This window comes from Ptiloglossa arizonensis, chromosome 5, assembly GCF_051014685.1.
Source record: "Ptiloglossa arizonensis isolate GNS036 chromosome 5, iyPtiAriz1_principal, whole genome shotgun sequence".
In the NCBI taxonomy this organism is placed as follows: domain Eukaryota; kingdom Metazoa; phylum Arthropoda; class Insecta; order Hymenoptera; family Colletidae; genus Ptiloglossa; species Ptiloglossa arizonensis.
The window spans coordinates 27,713,534-27,731,074 of NC_135052.1; the positions used below are offsets into that span (position 1 = coordinate 27,713,534).

The 17,541-nt window shown below is 41.7% G+C and overlaps 3 protein-coding genes across 9 annotated transcripts in view; 1 reads left to right on the plus strand and 2 right to left on the minus strand.

Moving 5' to 3' along the window:
- The window catches only part of LOC143146643 (uncharacterized), a 46,155-nt gene that overhangs the window by 1,608 nt on the left and 27,006 nt on the right, over positions 1-17,541 (minus strand). For 3 of the 7 annotated variants that reach the window (XM_076311114.1, XM_076311113.1, XM_076311112.1), the window contains exons 2-3: positions 1,334-1,553; positions 355-969 (exon numbers count right to left, since the gene is read on the minus strand). In XM_076311114.1, the coding sequence (XP_076167229.1) occupies positions 355-380 (26 nt within the window). In that variant the 5' untranslated portion in view covers positions 381-969; positions 1,334-1,553. Of the gene's footprint in view, positions 1-354; positions 970-1,333; positions 1,554-2,534; positions 2,770-17,172; positions 17,243-17,541 lie in introns of those variants that run through there. The other 4 variants (XM_076311118.1, XM_076311116.1, XM_076311115.1 and 1 more) reach the window with 3 other exon arrangements.
- Positions 2,943-13,975, minus strand: LOC143146645 (uncharacterized). The gene is made up of 2 exons (XM_076311119.1): positions 12,139-13,975; positions 2,943-3,326 (listed from the first exon to the last, which is right to left on the minus strand). Exons 1-2 carry the CDS (start codon positions 12,272-12,274, stop codon positions 3,019-3,021), a joined length of 444 nt encoding a protein of 147 aa, XP_076167234.1. The 5' UTR covers positions 12,275-13,975; the 3' UTR covers positions 2,943-3,018.
- Positions 12,626-17,541, plus strand: part of Cv-2 (crosveinless 2-secreting protein) — a 30,738-nt gene continuing 25,822 nt past the window's right edge. Inside the window, exon 1 of the mRNA XM_076311100.1 lies at positions 12,626-13,169. The gene's annotated coding sequence lies outside the window, so the exon portion shown is untranslated. The remainder of the gene's footprint in view (positions 13,170-17,541) is intronic.

A 17,541-nucleotide genomic window follows, 5' to 3' on the forward strand; every position in this document is an offset into this window, starting at 1 on the left:
GTTGACTGCGATCGTATAATTTTTGCGAATAAAGATAAGACTTTTAACCAAAGCGACGTTCCAATGTTTGTAAAAATTATTTTCTATTATTTAATTTTGTATTGAGAAATCTTTTTTCATATTTAGCTGTTCTGGGATCGCACAACTGTAACTGATGGGAGTATAATTGGTTCTTCGTTCCAATAGTTGTCACCAAATATTACGGAGCAAAAGAACCGTTAATAATCGAGTACTTGCTGTAAACTAACTGTAAATAGATTACGCAAGATTAATTTTATTCCCTGCCGATATATTCCCAAATCGTAATAATCCGTGATTCGTGAATAATTCCAAGCGGTAAAACTGTAAACTAACCGTAAACAGGTTACTCGGGCCTCCATTCGCTGCCAATATATCTATTCCTGAATGGTAATAACCGTGATGCGCAAGTTTCTTCCGCAAGCAATTACTCGGTCAATGTCGATAAGACAGGGGTTAACGGTGGCGCGGATGACGCGACAGCTTCACGGAGAGAAAAAAATCGCGACAAGTTTCCAGGGTGTACACCGCTGTGAAACGGGCAACGTCTCCTGCGACTCACGACGAGCGCGAACGTTCTATCGCGTTCGCGGAGCTTTTGTCCGAGGCCGATTCGAGGAACGCGCGTTCATCGTCGGAAGCGGCGCGTTAGAGGAAATACCGCATCCTCGATGAGGCATCGAGTGACAAATGGGCGCGCGAATCCTCTCTCCCCCTCTCCAACTCCGTGTTCCCCGTGCCGCACTCCCCACCCTGTTCCTCGTTCCAGGCGCTCGACGAGGTCCGCGTTCCTCTCCCGTCCCGCGCACTCTGGCTCCCTTTGATCGTCTTCCCGCTTCCCCCTTCGGACTGTTCCTTGGTCGGCAAGGGGACACGCGCGCGATCGGTGTCTCGGTCGAGCGTGGATTACGCGGAAACTCGCTGGTGGCTTTGTGTACTTAATCGTCCTTCCTGGAAGAAAGAACGATCTGACACGGGAACGATTAAGCTCGACTTCTGCCGGTGCTCGAGGGACGCGACTCGACGAAAAAATTATACGATTGTCTTCGACGCGAGTGTTCGCGCCCGGAACACGGCGAGACGCGGACAAAGCTAGTACGTTCGATTCGTCGACACTTCTTTATTCGCGAATTTAACCTCTTACTCTACGATTTTTCGAATAAGTTTCGAGAACGCTTGTCATAATCAACGATAAGGTAACAACTCAACTTTTCTCGTGAACGCTAAATTTTCTTTTCGAAGGCATTATATAAGGGTTTTTTTCTAATATTTTTAAGAAAATATGTTTGAATGTACGAATGTGGGCAAGACTCACCGGTGGCGTTCTTATGTTCGGCCCGATTTCCTTACCACAAATCACACGATATTGTAAGCGAAGGGGTTGAATAACATCGTGTATTATTCTTTCGGTCGAAGTTATCTGCGAGGAAGATTCTTTCCGAAATAGTTTGACGCGTGATTGAATAGGTTATGCTCTGCGACGTGGTGGAATAGGTTAACTTTTTCACGTGGTATCTAGTAATTTATTTCGAGATCTGGAAACACGAGAAGAAAATAATTATACAGCGAACGTTGTGTAATGGACACTTCACTACTTGTTCAAATAAAGCGTTTAATATATTTTAGATGCTCATCTTAAAGACGCTATTGGTTGCTTGCTCGTTACAAGTTTCGTCTCTAATCTTTTCAAGCGCGTGCCACTTAATTCTTTTGTCACCTCGCGCTGACTACGTCGTAAAGCAAAAGATATCCTTAGTCTATACTCAAACCTAGTTACCGGCGCGATGTCGGTAACTAAATTATTACCGCTACAAATCACGGCGCGTGTCTAGCGCTTACAATCGCTGGGGGCGGAATATTTTTTCCTAGTGTGAACTTTGTCGATCGAAAGTGCAAGGCACAACTAACCTACAATTGTATTTCTTTTGTCCCGAATTAAATAATACGAGAAAGTTATTTTCGAACGTATGTAAATGCGTCCACAATCCACACCTATAGCTTTCGCTGGACGTATACTTTCATAGTTCACACCGATGGCTTTCTCTAAATGCATACACGCGTTCTTATAGCACTCAAAGGGTTAAAAAGTCTTCGACTGGAGAACGAATATTAGAATGGACGATCGAGGATTTTCATTGGCAGTGATTTGAGTGTCAACGAGCTAAAACTTCGGCTAGTATCGAACTGTGAGAAATTATTTTGTACAGTATAAGTATCAGTATGATATATTATATTATACAGTATACGTATCGATACCGCGTATAATACATTATATGTAGATAGTAAGTAAATTCTTTTTCAATTTTGTCGCAATATTTGCGAACCAAAAATATCGTTTATAATGTACGTCATATGTGAGTAAATTAAAAACTATTTTTGTAATACAGGTACTGTGTATACGATGGAGAATAATAACGGGCGTTGGGCGTCCAAATTTCTCGCACTGAATTACTCGCAAACTAAAGATGTAAGAATAACACTTGCATCTGAATCGTCGCTGTCGTAATTAGTTTTACCTCCATTAGTGGTTACTTCCGAGGCGCCTTCATCGTTGCTCGACCTTTGCACGAGCTTTCTTCCATCGTGCCTAACCGATCGTAATATCTATGCTAGCTGTGCACGAACACGCTTTCCTCTTATTTCTCTTCGCATTCTTCGTCTCCCGTGCTCGTTACGTTATGCGTTCCTGTTCCAGTTTTTCCTTGCCTTTAGTTCCTCCGGACACTTATTCTCTCCTTATTCGTTCCTGTTACTTTTTTCCAATCGTACCTGTCTCTCGTTATTTCTATTCTCTTTATCATCTCCCTTGTTCCTTATTTTATTTTTGTACAAAATTATTGTACAATTATTCTTATGACATTATTATTCATTATTTTACATTTATTGTATTAATTATTCTTATCGTTTTTTTTCCCCATTTTGACGAGTGTTATCAGTAATTGGAGAGAAATAAATATTTAGTCAAACGTTTTTTTGCGTTTTCGTGGAACATTATCGATTTCATTCGAAAAATAGGAACGTCGCAATTTTTTCCTCCATCTCTTGGAAATTCTCAGGTATTATGACTTCTCGTATCTCGAGAAATGAAAAATGTCGAGAAATCAGAAAGATCAGGTACAAAGAAGAGCAGCAGACGAGCCCTCGCGATTTCTTCTGTGAAAAACGTGGCGTTTCGCGCGCTGCGTCGAACTCGTGTCTCGCATCGCGTGGAATTTCTCGGAAAGCTGGGGTTGAAACTAATCCTAGAAACATTCGTCGTACGCTCCAGACACGTGAGAATATTACACGACGAAAACTGAAACGAAAACCTGCATCGACAGCGAAACGTTAAGGTGAATCGTGTTGGCGTTGCAAAATGTACGGCGGATGAAGAAATAGCGAAAAATTGCATTTTCCGACCGAGAAAAGATTCGATCGAAAAATTCATTGATACGGTGGAAGAGAACTTGACGTAAGCCATTACACCGAGGAGTGGGGGAAGTATAATGATTTGCTCGCGTATTGGCTACGGTAAAAAGATAGAACGACGAATTAAAAAGTAAATGGTAAACATTGTCGACAGTAATTTTATTTTTCAACAAGACTTTGCAGTTCGTATTGTTAATATTTTTTTAAAATATTTTTTGTAAATTAACGAATCGTTGAATCGATTAAATTTTTGGTAATTCATTTGTTATTTTGGAATATTTTCAACGATGGTGCGACGATTTAAAAGTTTACGAGTATTAGGGCTTATTTCCAGTAAACGTTTAAAAATCCATTATGGAGGAGCGTTAAGGAGAATACGAGCCCACGAGCAAGGGGAATACGGACAGTGAAGTTTAATTTTTCCTTGGCGCAGACCTTAGGGAGGCTGACCAAAATGTCTGACCCAATACGATTCACAATTCCTTCCACAAGTTATCGTTCTCTCTTTTGTCGATACATAAACGTCCTATTTCGAAGAATCTTTTCTAGTGAAATGAACAAAATTCAATTTGCTATAATATGTAAATTAATAATTGCGAATTATTAATCATTGTTATTAAATTCTAGGAAAGAAATTGTTCTTTTATTAAGTATTTTTTGCGCAACGAATCACTTTTTTAACAATTCTATTTTATTTATTTTAACTAAAGTTACCTTTTTTCAAATTTTACCCACTCTATTCACGACAAGAGAAACTTGTACTAATAGATACTGAGTAACCTTCTCCTTGCAGGACACCCTATTGTAAAAGAAAAAAAAACAAATTTTCCATTCCTTAAGTACCATTTCAAAAACACTAAAATTACTTTTTTTGAAATTTTACCCACTCAATATACTTATTCAAGACAAGAAAAACTCAAACTAATTGATAGTGGGGGACCTTTCCCTATATATAAGCGAAGGTATATATATAACATTTCAAAAAACACTAGAGTTACTCAATATTACATTTAAAACACTGTTACTCAATGTTACATTTAAAAACATTGAAGTTACTCAATATTACAATTAAAAACACTGAAGTTACTGAATATTAGATTTAAAAAAACACTAAAGTTACTCAGTATTGCATTTTAAAACACTGAAGTTACTGAATATTAGATTTAAAACCACTAAAGTTAGTCGATATTGCGTTTTTAAACACTAAACTTGCCCATATGTCGCGTTTAGAACACTAAAGTTGCTCGGTGTTGCATTTAAAAAACACTAAAGTTACTCATGTATCTATGTATCTATGTATATGTATGCGTATGTATGTATGCATACATATATATATAATTTCAATTTTTTCCCGCCACAGCGGTGGCGTAACCCCTTGGCCGAGGCACCTGTGGCGCGGGACGAATGTTTCGTCAGGTAGACGAAAAGTCGAAAACGCGGGTTTATTCCCAGGGGTTCGCAGGTCCGATCGGCTATGCAGGGTCGGCCCGGTCGGGTATCGACCTCCGAAGAAGAGAGGCAATAGGTATTTAGGGTAGGAGTCGAGGAGCGAGGTAATTGGTCGGAACGAGCGTCCCGGGAGGATTCTAACCGCGCGTCTCCCCCCCGCCCTTCCCAGCACTCTTCTGCCCCTGCCTTGTTATCCCCGATTACCGCTCTCACGGTGACTTAGTCCTCCCCAAAAAGAGCTCCATTGGTGGTCCTCGAGGTGGATGGAGAATTTTAGCAAGGTGGTCCGCTTTTAAATCATGCGCGCCGACAAGGTGCATTTCCCCCCCGCGAAATATTGCCCCGTCCGACTGGGGGCCGGCCCGCGGGCAATCGAACCAGTGAAACCTCACTCTTTTCTCTTTTTCCCTCTTGTCTTTTTCATTTTTGTTTTTTTCGTATTTTTTTTTCTTTTCTTCCCTTGTCTTTTATCTTTTTTTTTTCCTTTCTCGACGAAACAATTCATTCTTTTCCTTTTCCACCTTGTCATTTTCTCCTTTTTTCTTTAACTTTTTCTCATTTTCTTTTGTATCTTTATTTTTCTTTCATTTTTTTTTTGGTATCTTTATCTTTTTTCTTTCTTTCCTTGTTTTCTGCCTTTTTCCTCTCCACTCTCGTATCTTTATCATTTTTCTCTCTTTTCTTGACTTTTTTCTTTTTTTCTTTCCGTTCTTGTATTTTTATCTTTTTCCTTTCCCCCCTCGTATCTTTATTTTTTTCCTTTCCTTTCTTGTTACTTTCTTTTCCCGTATTTTTTCTTCCCCTCTCTTCGACTTTTCCTCCTCCCTCTTTCTCTTCTTGTCCCCCTCTCTTTCTTCTCCAATTTCTTCCACACCACTCCCTCGACTTTTTCTCTTTCCTCCTCTTTCCCTTCTCGTCTCCGTCTCCCTCTCTTTTTTTTTCTACATTTCTTTCTTTTCCGCGAGCAGCGTTTTCGAGGCCAGTTACGACGCCGGGCCGCGCGACGCAATCTCGAGCGTTAAAAGGAAGAAGGTTGCGGCGTACGGTTCGCGCGCAATCTTGATCGCGTTTCCGGAAACGACGTATCCTGCCTAAGCCCAGCAGAGCGCGCGCGCGAACGCTCGGGAAACTGACGAGCGAGACCGAGAACGGGGGGAGACGGTGACGGAGGAGAGACGGAGGAACTGGAATCGAGAGTGCGTTCCTATTTACTCGGCCGAGAGGCAAAGCCTTTATCGGCGTGGTAAACTAATTAGCGGCGCTCGCAATCAATTGCTTCCGGAGGCGGTGGCGGCCGTTCGGAGAGACGCGAGAACGGTTCACCGGGACCCCCCTCCCCTCTACCCCCTCCCTCTCGCCCAGTAGAGAATTGTTTCCGTCTCGCGACGGGCCCGTGCGACGCAGCGCAGTGGGACAGATCTCCCCGAGAGCGATGGAATTTAATTAGGGGAGAGGCGACACGGAATGTTGCTTTTACGGTAGAGACTCCCGTAGACGGATAATTTAACGCGTGATTATTTCCAATTCAGCGTAACATAATTGTTACAATGACGGCCGATTCTTATATTCTTATATACGTATTTAATTACAAATTAAAATAATTATTTATATACATATGTATTTTTTTTAATATATATTTAACGATGGTACTGAATGTTGCTTTTACGATAGAGCCTCCCATATACGGATAATTTAACGCATAATTATTTCCAATTCTGCGTAATATAATTGTTACAATGACAGACGATTCTTATATATTTATATATATATTGGGTTGTTCGGAAAGTCATTTCGTTTTTTTTGGTAATAATGGAACACGATTTTTTTAGAACGTATGAACATTCTATTAAATTATATATTCTCCATTTTGGAAAACGAAATGGCTTTCCGAACAACCTAATATTTAATTATAAATTGAAATAATTATTTATATATATGTGTATTTTTTTTACAAAACTTATCAAACAACCTTGTATTCGTCTATCGACTTAGTATTAAAAATTAAATTTCGTGTCGGCGTATCTGTAAAATATATCGATCCGTGGTCGGTAAAAACGTGTGGTCCCGAAGAAGCATAATTCCTTCGTGTTGTCCAAAGAAAAAGAAGAAAAAAAAAAGAAAGAAGAAAAAACGACGCCTAACGGATCCATAAATCATCTGTAAGTGCGGATGGACGAGAACTCGACGACTTCATAGATTCGACGAAAATCGTTAAACCCACAACGAGGGTCGCGGAGATGAACGAAGAGATAGGCAAGACTCGCGCTAATGACTGGCTTCCGCGACCCTCGCAAAATTTACAGCCTGTCCCTCGCTCGAGCGTTGCGCCCGAGACCGAGCGACGAGCGGCGGAGTAAAATATTGCCTAAGAAGTTGTCACGACTTCTGCCTGAGAACTTGTCGTTTTCTGAACTCGTTCTTAATTGCACTACTCGATCGGAAAAGGTAACATCTATTCGACACGATCTAGGAAACTGTAACTTCTTTCTTGGAGACGTAACAACAATCTAACGAGCAACAAAGTATTGTAATCGTTTTTCACGAATACAAATAAACAATCACTTGTAAACAATTATTAGTAAGGGTGTGTAACTCTCCTCGGGAAAAATAAGTTTTCTTTGATTCTATGTATATATTTTTTTATATCATTTCTTTCTATTTTTCTAAATTCTATTAATTGTTATTATTATCGAATAACGTCTTTAACGGTGGAAGTACACGTGCAGTTTCGTGGATAGATAGATCATTTATTGCGCGTTTTAAGAAAGTGTCTTTTTGGAGAGTTTCTTTTTTAGAAATATTCTAAACCCAAATATATTTATTTAGTAAATATATTTGATAAGAAAAATATCTAATAAAATATCTCATATTTGCTTAAATTATGTAATCAATATTTTTTCTTGTCAAGGTCACAGCGTGAAAATTCCAAAAAAATTTTGAAACGAGTACATCTTTCCTATTTGAGTCATCTTCCCTCTATTGTTTTTCTTGGTGCGGAAAAAACAGGGTTTAGAAGATAATATTTGTGTAAGTGGGGCACGACGTTAAAAGTTTTCTTTTCTCCTCAAGGTCACCGCGTGAAAATTCAAAAAAAACTTTGAAACGGGTATTTTCCCTCTATTGTTCCCCTTGGTACGGAAAAAGAGGGGGTTTAGAAGATATTATTCGTTCGAATAGTGCATGAGGTTACCACAAGTTTTTTTTTTTTTTTTTTTCTTCTTCTCAAGGTCACCACGTTCGTCGCGCAGAGAACGATGGCCAAAGTGTCGAAGGTGTAAGGCTGCGCGGTCGATTCGCCGAAAATAGATTCGCGATTGCTCGCTGTTTACAGATAGGTCGCGACCGTCTCGCTCCGTGGATTGGTCGTCCCGCGCGAACGTCTGTTCAGCGTTCCCCGGTTGGTTTATTTTGCCAATTCAAACAAATTCGCGGCGCGTCCCATAAGGTTTACGGCGCGCGCCTGGAACGCTTTCCTCGCGATCGGCGTGGTTTCACTCCGGCCAACAGTAATTCGATTCGAGACAATTTAATTCAATTTCGCGGAAAATAAGAAACCCTCGACTAGATACGAAATTAACCGGCGCGAATACTCACGGTTTAAGTGGAAACCAAAAGAAAAATAACCAATGGAAAAAAATCAAAGGAACAAAATATCTTCCGTTCGAAAGAAACGATGGTAACGCTTTGAAGCCGAGGTATCGATTATCTGCACGCGCAGAGAAAATCCCTGTCAACGTGTCGAGAAGAAACCTTTTTGACACTTTTTCCCTAGAAACTATAGTACTTTTTATAGCAGCGGGTTTTTTCACCCATTGATATGTATTTAGAGAGAGAAATACGATTGTGAAAGTATTATGGTTTTTTTTGGAAAAAATAGCACAAAAGTTCCTTCTTTGAGGGTGCCCTTTTATTTTGGGAAGGAAAAAAAGGAATTTTTTTGCCATTTTTTCGACACATGTTACGAGAGAAAAATACGATTGTGAAAGTACTATGATTTCTTTGGAAAAAATGGCACAAAAGTTCCTTCTTTGAGGGGGCCTTTTTATTTTGGGAACGAAAAAAAGGAATTTTTTTGCCATTTTTTTGATTCATGTTACGAGAGAAAAATACGATTGTGAAAGTACTATGATTTCTTTGGAAAAAATGGCACAAAAATTTCTTCTTTGAGGGGGCCTTTTTATTTTGGGAAGGAAAAAAAGGAATTTTTTTGCCATTTTTTTGATTCATGTTACGAGAGAAAAATACACTTGGAATGTCGACAGGACGTTTTCTGCTTTTGTACAAAATTGATATTTCAACTTTAAAGTGTCATTTCATTCGATCTGAAGGTATTTTATTTTTTTTAGTTTCGACCATAATTGTATCTTAACTGAACGAAATGCTTCTTAATTTATCCATTTTAGATTTGCAGGGGAGCTGTCAACATGTCGAGCATATTTTCTCAAACAACTTGTAAATATGATTCGGTAACTTTCACAGTTGTTATTGTTTTTTATTGAAAAAAATTACGAATACTCTGGAAACGTGTATCGACGTATGACGAAATCGGTGCATTCAAAAACATTACGGTTTCTTCGAAAAAAAATCTCCGAAAAAGTGGTTTTTTTTTTTCGCCCCCAAAACCAGAATACCTTCTTAAGTACGCATCGAATAAAATCTGGTTAAATTTTTTTTCTTTATTACGGGAGATCGAGTGAAAGTTTATTTAACTTTCTTAGATAAAACTTAATCTGCTTTCAGATTTATTTGATACATTTTTATCGTGTCTGTTTTATCTCGACACGGTGGAGTATCTCACGAGTAACCAATGGTATGAAATGAATGTTCTCACGAATGTTGTTTGGTACGTTAAGGGGTGAAAAATTATTATTGTTTACACTGTATAGTATTTCCCTCTGTACCGAATAATTTTTTTTTTAACAACTTTTTTTACATCTTTGGTTCATCGTGAGGCTATATATATGTATCTACTGAGAGCAAGTATAAAGAATACATTCGAGTAATGTTGAAAGAAATTCGTCTTTTTGTTTATAAATTGCATTTTCGTGATAGCACATCCTACATTCAGGATCATTTTCTTCGACTATTTAGTGCATATGCGCACAAAAACTTTAGAAACGGTACAGAAACAAATTTTGACAAGATGTGTATATTATTCATTAAGAGACAAATTATTATTATAATAACGAATTGGTACTATGTTTTGCTTTCAAACGCACCGATCTTCGTCCACCAACACTGCCTATAACTCTTCCTTCCTAAATTGAACCATTTCGTTAGTTATGGTTTGTCTGTCTTATGTTTAATTGTTTGTGTAATAACTTCGAGGTTAAGTTTAAAAGCAGCCTCTGGCTGTGCGTTGCCATCGCGCTAAATTATTCTTGATATTATATTATATCTATAGCTCACGTATGTGCGTAACAAATGCGTTAAATAATTGTAGTAATAATAATAATAATACAAACGTTGAGATTCGAGGAAATTACAATTTATAAACTAAGTCGAGCACCTTTGTGTTATTAAAATATTTTGTTATACAATTATTTAATTATAAATATATAATTAATATCTGCATATATATTTGTTCTATATATATATTTGTTATGAAGTATGTACACTTGCAGATATTAATAAATAATAGCGAGTAGTATGTATAAATAAATTAAGGGTTAATGATAACCATCTCAATGTAAATTATAAACAAACTTTGTTAGTTTTAAAAGAATGTAAACAGTAACATAAAACACTATAGTTGGACATTCCAACCCCATCACATGTGATGCCCTTCGAGTTGAGAAAGAGAAATGTAAAATATAAATTTTAGCACTGTAAATTATAAATAGAACGTGTTGAGCGAAAAAAATGAACGAGAAATAAAAAAAAGAAAAACCAGGGGGTTGGAAGAGAAAAATATCTAAGAAAAACATACATAGAGACTGTGTACAATTTAAAATAACAACATTCACCCCTTGTAAACATGTAGATGTAAACCAACGTCCATATCGCGAATTTAACGATGGAATTTTTGAATTCGTTGACGTAATTTTATTACGCAATGTCATATTAGTACAGTCTCTCCAAGGTTTGATGGAAGGTTAAAACTGTTAAGGCCAATATCGAAACGTATTAATGGGTTAAGAAAGAAATATATCAGCCGATTTAGGCGCAGATGACAATAGATGATTATGGGAGGGGACAATGTCGTTATTCTACCGCGAAGTGTAAGGGGCGCGTGTACAGTAATCGCCAATGAGTTTACGTGTTGCGTCGTTGCGTGATGCAATAGGTCGAATTTTTCCAATCGTAGGGCCAGCCGTGGCCCGATCGGAAAGCCACAGAAACGCTACGGAACGTTCCGTCCGCGTGATTCTGCAGCTTCTCTCCTCGTGCGGCCACTGGAAAAGTTTTTCTTTCCTCTCGCGCAACGACCGCCTCGCGAGCTGCTCTTTCTCCCTCTGCGAGTCGCTCACTCGAATTCGCGTTCGATCCCGGGCAACGAAACGCCGCAAAGTGGGGCATTCGTGTGTCAAAAGCAAAGAAAAAAATATTCAATCGTACACTTCTCTCTTATTCTGCTACTTCGTGGATTTAGAACGAATCTGGGTTTCTCGTAATTTATTTGTTAATTTGATTTATTCAAACAGTGAAATTGTAAGCGATACAAGGGTTAGTGTTTAATCGATGTTAAGTGTATTGGAAACAAAAATTACTGGTCCGTTAAATCGTCCACTTGTTGGATTCCAGAAGAAACGATTCTATAACCTCCTTTGAATACAGTTTAGATTTTTTATCGACTTTCTTTTTGAGGTCAGATATCAAAGGATCCGAGGTGAGCAGAAGCGTATTTATAAATAAAATAATTACGTAACGCTGAACAGTGCCCGTGGCTACGCGGCCGCGAGACAATGCTCAACAACTTACCCCTCTAAATTGCCCAGTAGCAGCCAATTTCTTTCCTGCGATAAATTTAAGGCTTTACTCTTTCCAATCGCAGCGAAAAGATCGTTGCATTCGTTTCGAAACAAACAACAGCAATGAAATACATTCGACAATGTATTAAACGCTGTTCAATGGTGTCAGGGTCTAATTTGGCAAAACTCGAACGCGTACCCGACTTGCTCAATTCTATCGTTTAATTTCGAAAAACAACATCGAACCGCAAACGATGATTTCAGTTTTCATCGATTCGGAAGTTGGATTAACCAAAACGCGTCCAATCGCGTTACGAATCAACGAATCTTGAAAAAAAAAAACTAATCGTACCTTGCGCCACGAACGTACGATCGATTATCGGTGTAAAATTGTTCGACATCGGAGACATTTTGTTCCGCTTTTGGCAGCTGAATGCTTCACTGTGCGGCGTCGAAAAGGTTGGAAACGATAATTGAATTAGTCCCATCGCTAACGCAACGGACCGGGAGCGCGACCGAGTTCGAGCGTACTCCCTCCCTTCTTCTGAAACCTCGCAGTTTCTCCACCGCCGTTCTCTTCTCCGGTTCCGTGCGGACCCGGTCTCTATCGGTCTCTATCGGCGACTACCTCCTCCTCCTCCACCTTCTCCTCCTCCTCCTTCTCCTGGTCGCTGGCTTCTCCAGCTTCCCTCGCTGCTCCACCGCCGCCACCTCCACCATCTCGACAACCATCTCCGTCGTAGCCACCACTCTCGGCCGCGGCTTCCAGCCGCCTCGCCCCGCCGTGCCCCCGGCCGCTCTATCGGGACGGGAACCTCGTTACTCCGGCACGGTGGTGGAAGTCGCAACGGAACTTCAGTGCAGCTGCGGCGAGCAGCTGACGCGGAATTGTTGGTAGTTGCTGGTCGTGCTCCGCGTCGCGAACGCAGCGGGCCGATTCTCCTCACAGCGACGGTAACTCGCGCGAACGCGGTCAACGCGACGTTTCCGTAACGACGAGCGAACAGTGCGTGCGCGCGTGCGTGCGTGCGTGCATGTTGCGTACCGACGACGACAGAACAGACAAGTTCGGCACACCGAGGGAACGGGGAGACGCGTTTGGTGCACGTCTCGAAACGGACTTTCCCGCTCGTCAAATGAACGGAGCCCCGCTCGACCGCGGCCAAGAGAAAGCAGCCTCGTCGACGCGTCGACGCCGAGTGTCGCGAGACCGTGGCGATTCTTCGACCGAGCGGTCGTCGGGCACGAGTCGTTCCGACGGTGGTTGAGCTCGCGCGGTCGCGCTGCGCGACGCGACGCGACGCGCGGTCCCGATACCGCCATCGCCGCCGACAACCTCTCACGAGCTTTACTCGAGGACGAATACATCGAACACCGACTCGGGTGAGTGAAAACGATCGGATCGTGCGCCGAATTACCTTATTTCTTCAACAGTGACGTACAACCTCGCGAATTACCGACTCGACGGTATCTCGCGGGTGAAGCGAACCGCGTCTCTCGCGATCTAGGATCGAAGACGGCGCGTACCCGTCTGACAGCTGAGTATGCGGAGCTAGATGTCGCGAGTGGCGCGAACCAACCTCGTCTGGGTTAGGTCTGGGTTAGGTGCAGGTTATGTTAGGTGGCTCCGCCGTTCTCCGTCTCTCTTCGGCGTCGTGCTCGCCCACGTCGGCTCGTAAAGTAGGCGTCCGTGTACGTACTGACGCGTACGCGTGCACCCGAGCAGCTCGCATACCGACGCACACGCGGCCCGAGCCGCGCGCGAGCCCTTCTCGGTCCACGCACCTGTTCCGTTGTTGTCGTTCCGCCGCGGCGTGCTTGCACGCGACAGCTCGTGCCACTTACTTCCAGTTACTCGTCGGGAGTCTGCCTCTCCGCGGCCCGTCGTCCGATCGCCTTCGTCCGTCTCTTCGAAGACTGTGCAGTTTGTTTGTCCGTCGTTCTCCGTTTCTTTTGACGATTCGCTGTAAGAACGAGGAGAACCGCTGCCTCGGTTCTCGATCGAGAAATCCGTTGTTCCAACGACGAACGAACCAGATCGACGAAACCCTTTTTTCTCGCGCGATCGACGCGACGACGAGGAACGATCGCTCTCGGACGCTTCGAGGCAAAGTCGCTCGCGAGTGCTCCGGTAAACTCGCGCTCGAGCACGCGAGGTCGCAGCCTTCCCTCTCCTTCCCTTTCTCCTTTTACGCGTCTCTTTGTCTCTCGACTTCCACGGCTTCCCGCCTCCTTTACCGCTCACTCTTTCTCTCTCTTTCTCTCTCCCCCTTGCCTGTGTTCCACCGAACCAGAGTTGGGCACATTTTTATCTAAACAACGAATAAAACTTTACCTATATAAACTTTTACTCGGACGAAAGTTTACTCTCTATTCGAGAATATGACTTTATCGGTTTCCTGCATACCCTTTTACGCGAACAAATATTCGTTATGTAAATTATAAAACTATCCATTACGTACGCACGCGGATGCTCGTAGCATGTATGCATGTAGAATATTGAATTTGGTATTTGCTGCTGTATGTTATTTTAGCGTAGAATATCTTTGAGCGGAATGTGTAATTCGTGTGGTAAAGTTTTATTCGTCGTCAAAGGACAACGATTAATTACTATCCGGATAAAAATTTATTCCGAATCGTTCGAATTACGCTCAATTTTATACCGAGCCGTATTTCCGTGAAGACGATTGCGGATTCGGACGAACCTATGCCGAATTCCGGCTCGGACTTTGTCACATTTCAAGGGTCTCGAGGAGCGTCGTGAAAAAAACGAGGTAAATAAAAGGATCGCTCTTGTCAACGAGCACGCTCCCCGCTTAACGCTCATGCTTCGTTGCGGCACGAGCGCGGTTCTTCGATCGCGTACCTCGGTCCCACGGAGATCGATGCAAAACAAACGAGAGAATTTCGGTGAAGAGATTGTATCGACAAACAATTAATTTACAGCGATATAGTAATTTATTCGTAACTTTGAAAGCATTTAATATTTATGAATATTTCTTTCGATCGTTTTATCAGTACGTTTCAAACTACCAAATTATTTTTTGGAACGGATAAATAAAATCAGCCGAGAATAAAAGAAAAAATTTTTTATTATGTATTTTACAGCTCGTTTTTATTTTAATTTAAAGTTAAATTCCAACCGGACGCATCCTCTTTTCCCCAGACATACTCATTTATATTTGTTATTATATTTATTTATTTTTCCCTCAAAAGTGCACGCTTCCACAAAAATGACTGTATGTCATTTTCGATAAATATTTTTCATTAAACAATCGGTTATAGTCAACGAGTAACGGTAACGTAATTTTTAATTAATTGGACGAATCCTTAAGTAAACGGGCTGATATTTTTAGCAGAAGTATTAACGCGGCAACTATAAAACTAAATACTACTTCTCCCTTATCTTTGTCCTATAAACAGTGTATTTAATTTTTTTTAATTTATTTAAAAAGTAGGTAATTTATTGTACATCAGGCAGTATTGCAAATGTACTTTAGTGGAGGGAAGAAATTTCCAGTGCAGAAATTCTCTCTCTTTTCTCAAAGGGTATAGTGTATCTTCTACCGTTGCGTATCCCCTTAAACGAGACCGCCCGGTCTCATCGGTCCAGCGCGGTGACCAACCGAGAAATTCCACGCGATCCACGACTGGATCACACGTCGAGAAAGGTTCGTCCAAACGACCGATTGTCTTCTTCGTGCGCAGGCTTCTATCATCGGATGCCTCGAATTTCGTTATTTTCTCCTGTTTCTATCGTATCGATGCCCAACCGACCGTCTTCGTTCGGCCGTGCACGCGTTACGTGCGCGCTTCTCGATCCGCGCGACCAGCTGTGTCGCGTCGATTCCACGGAACACGTGCCACAACTCGTTTCGCTCGCCTCTCGCTCGAGCCGCGGCCCCCATCGGAGAAAATATTCTCAGCGCATCTCGCTCATCTGGGGGAACCCCAGTCCCGACTCCCCTCTCCACCCTACCCAGCCGGGAAACGATCGATGCCGACGATCCCAAAATCGAGTTCGTCGACTCGTGAATCCTGGGAGATTGATTCGCGAGAAACGTGATCGTTGCAAGCACGTTCGGAGGATTTACGTAACGACGCGGATCGAAATAACTTTCCGCACGTTTTTGCAGGCGCGAGTCACACGTATTAGCAATCGGCAGCGTCGACGTTGCCGTGACGAGGGATCGAAAAAGAGTGTCGCGTGATTCACGATATCCGGGCGATTCATCGGCGACGCTTTTGTCGCTCGGCATCGACATCCGCTTCTCCCTCTCGCGGTGACGACGCGTGTGCGCGCGTGTCGCCGCTGCTCACGCGTTAGGCTAGGCCAGGGATGAAACCTGCAGCCTTTTCGCGCATTTTGTCGATTGTGTATCTCTTTCGTTCATAACGATGGGTAAAATTTTGGTGCGAATACGAATTTCGAACCACGAGTAAAATATAAATTACACTTTATTCGTTATTCGTGGAATGAAATATGTATTAGAATTAAATTATGGAATGTAATATTTCACAACGAACAAATCAAAATTAGAATAAATTGTTAATTTTCGAATCTTGCGAAAAAGAAAAATAATCTTTAAAAACGAATATTTCTGGTGAAAAAATTATTTTGCAATTTTTTAAATTTCGATTATATGGTGATTTACTCAATAGATAAATTAATCTATTTTAATAATCTTTTTGACTTAAGTTTATCAGGGGACCTTTTGACATAGGTTATGTTTTGAATTAAAAATAAGTGTAACAAAAAATATACATCTCGTTAAACTACATTACACAAAATCTATTGATTCTCATTCTGATTTAATCATTCCTTGGTAGAAAAAAAAATAGTAAAAAGGTCTCAATTTTCCATTCGGAACGTTCGATCGAGAATAATCGTAAACGGATGATCCACTAAACAATTCGATCGAGGAAAAATGGTGGACAGGTGCCCGATTTGACTGATCACCGCAGAAAAATCGATAGTATACGCTTAGCCTTAACCCTTACGTTGCTACGAGCATGTAGCGTGTAGTATACTCTAATAATTGGTACGCACGTGCGCTACGGACGCGTGTACATGTTTACCGAATTGGGCGCTACGAGCGCTGTGGACGTGTTTACACGCACGGTTGGAAAGTATTCAGCGTCGAGGCGTGCCACAAACAGTAGAGTATACCGCGCGTACGCGACACACTCGACAAAAGTATGCAGCACCGAAAGGGTTAATTTCCATTTTAATCGTAACGAGGGTCGAGGATCTACCGAGAACGTTAGTCGACGATCGTCGCACGTTGCCGTATAATCCGCGTTCGCGTTCCTCTCGAGCCGACGGCGCCGTCGAGTCTCCGCCGACCGGCCAGCGGAACCAAAAAGTCGCGTCAGCCCGACTGACCTCCTACTTCTCGTCCATCGCTGGCCGCATTCTTCTACGAACGCCGAACCGTCCAAGGTATTATCCTCGACTGCTGAATCGGAGATAAACGGAACTCGTCTCGTCCATTAGGCACGAAGCATTCGAGCGAACCGCGATCGTGAGCGGCGGAGAAGAGAATATGAGAAATAAAATAAGGCGAAAGACTTTTAGCCACCGAAGATATTGAAAACGCAAAATAGGATTTTAATGGTTTACTGCAGGGCTGCAGCCTCTGTCTTAAAAAGTATATTTCCGCGCGGATACTGTACCGGAATTGTATTAGACGTAGCTAAAATATTGTTATGAAAATTTTATTTACGATAGGAGAAATAAAAATAAGAAAAGATA

Coding starts and splice junctions, on each gene's coding strand:
- LOC143146645 (XM_076311119.1), bottom strand. CDS start 12,274: ATGGGACTAATTCAATTATCGTTTCCAACCTTTTCGACGCCGCACAGT. Junction 3,327..12,138: donor TCGTACGTTCGTGGCGCAAG/GTACGATTAGTT, acceptor CTGTCGATGCAG/GTTTTCGTTTCAGTTTTCGT.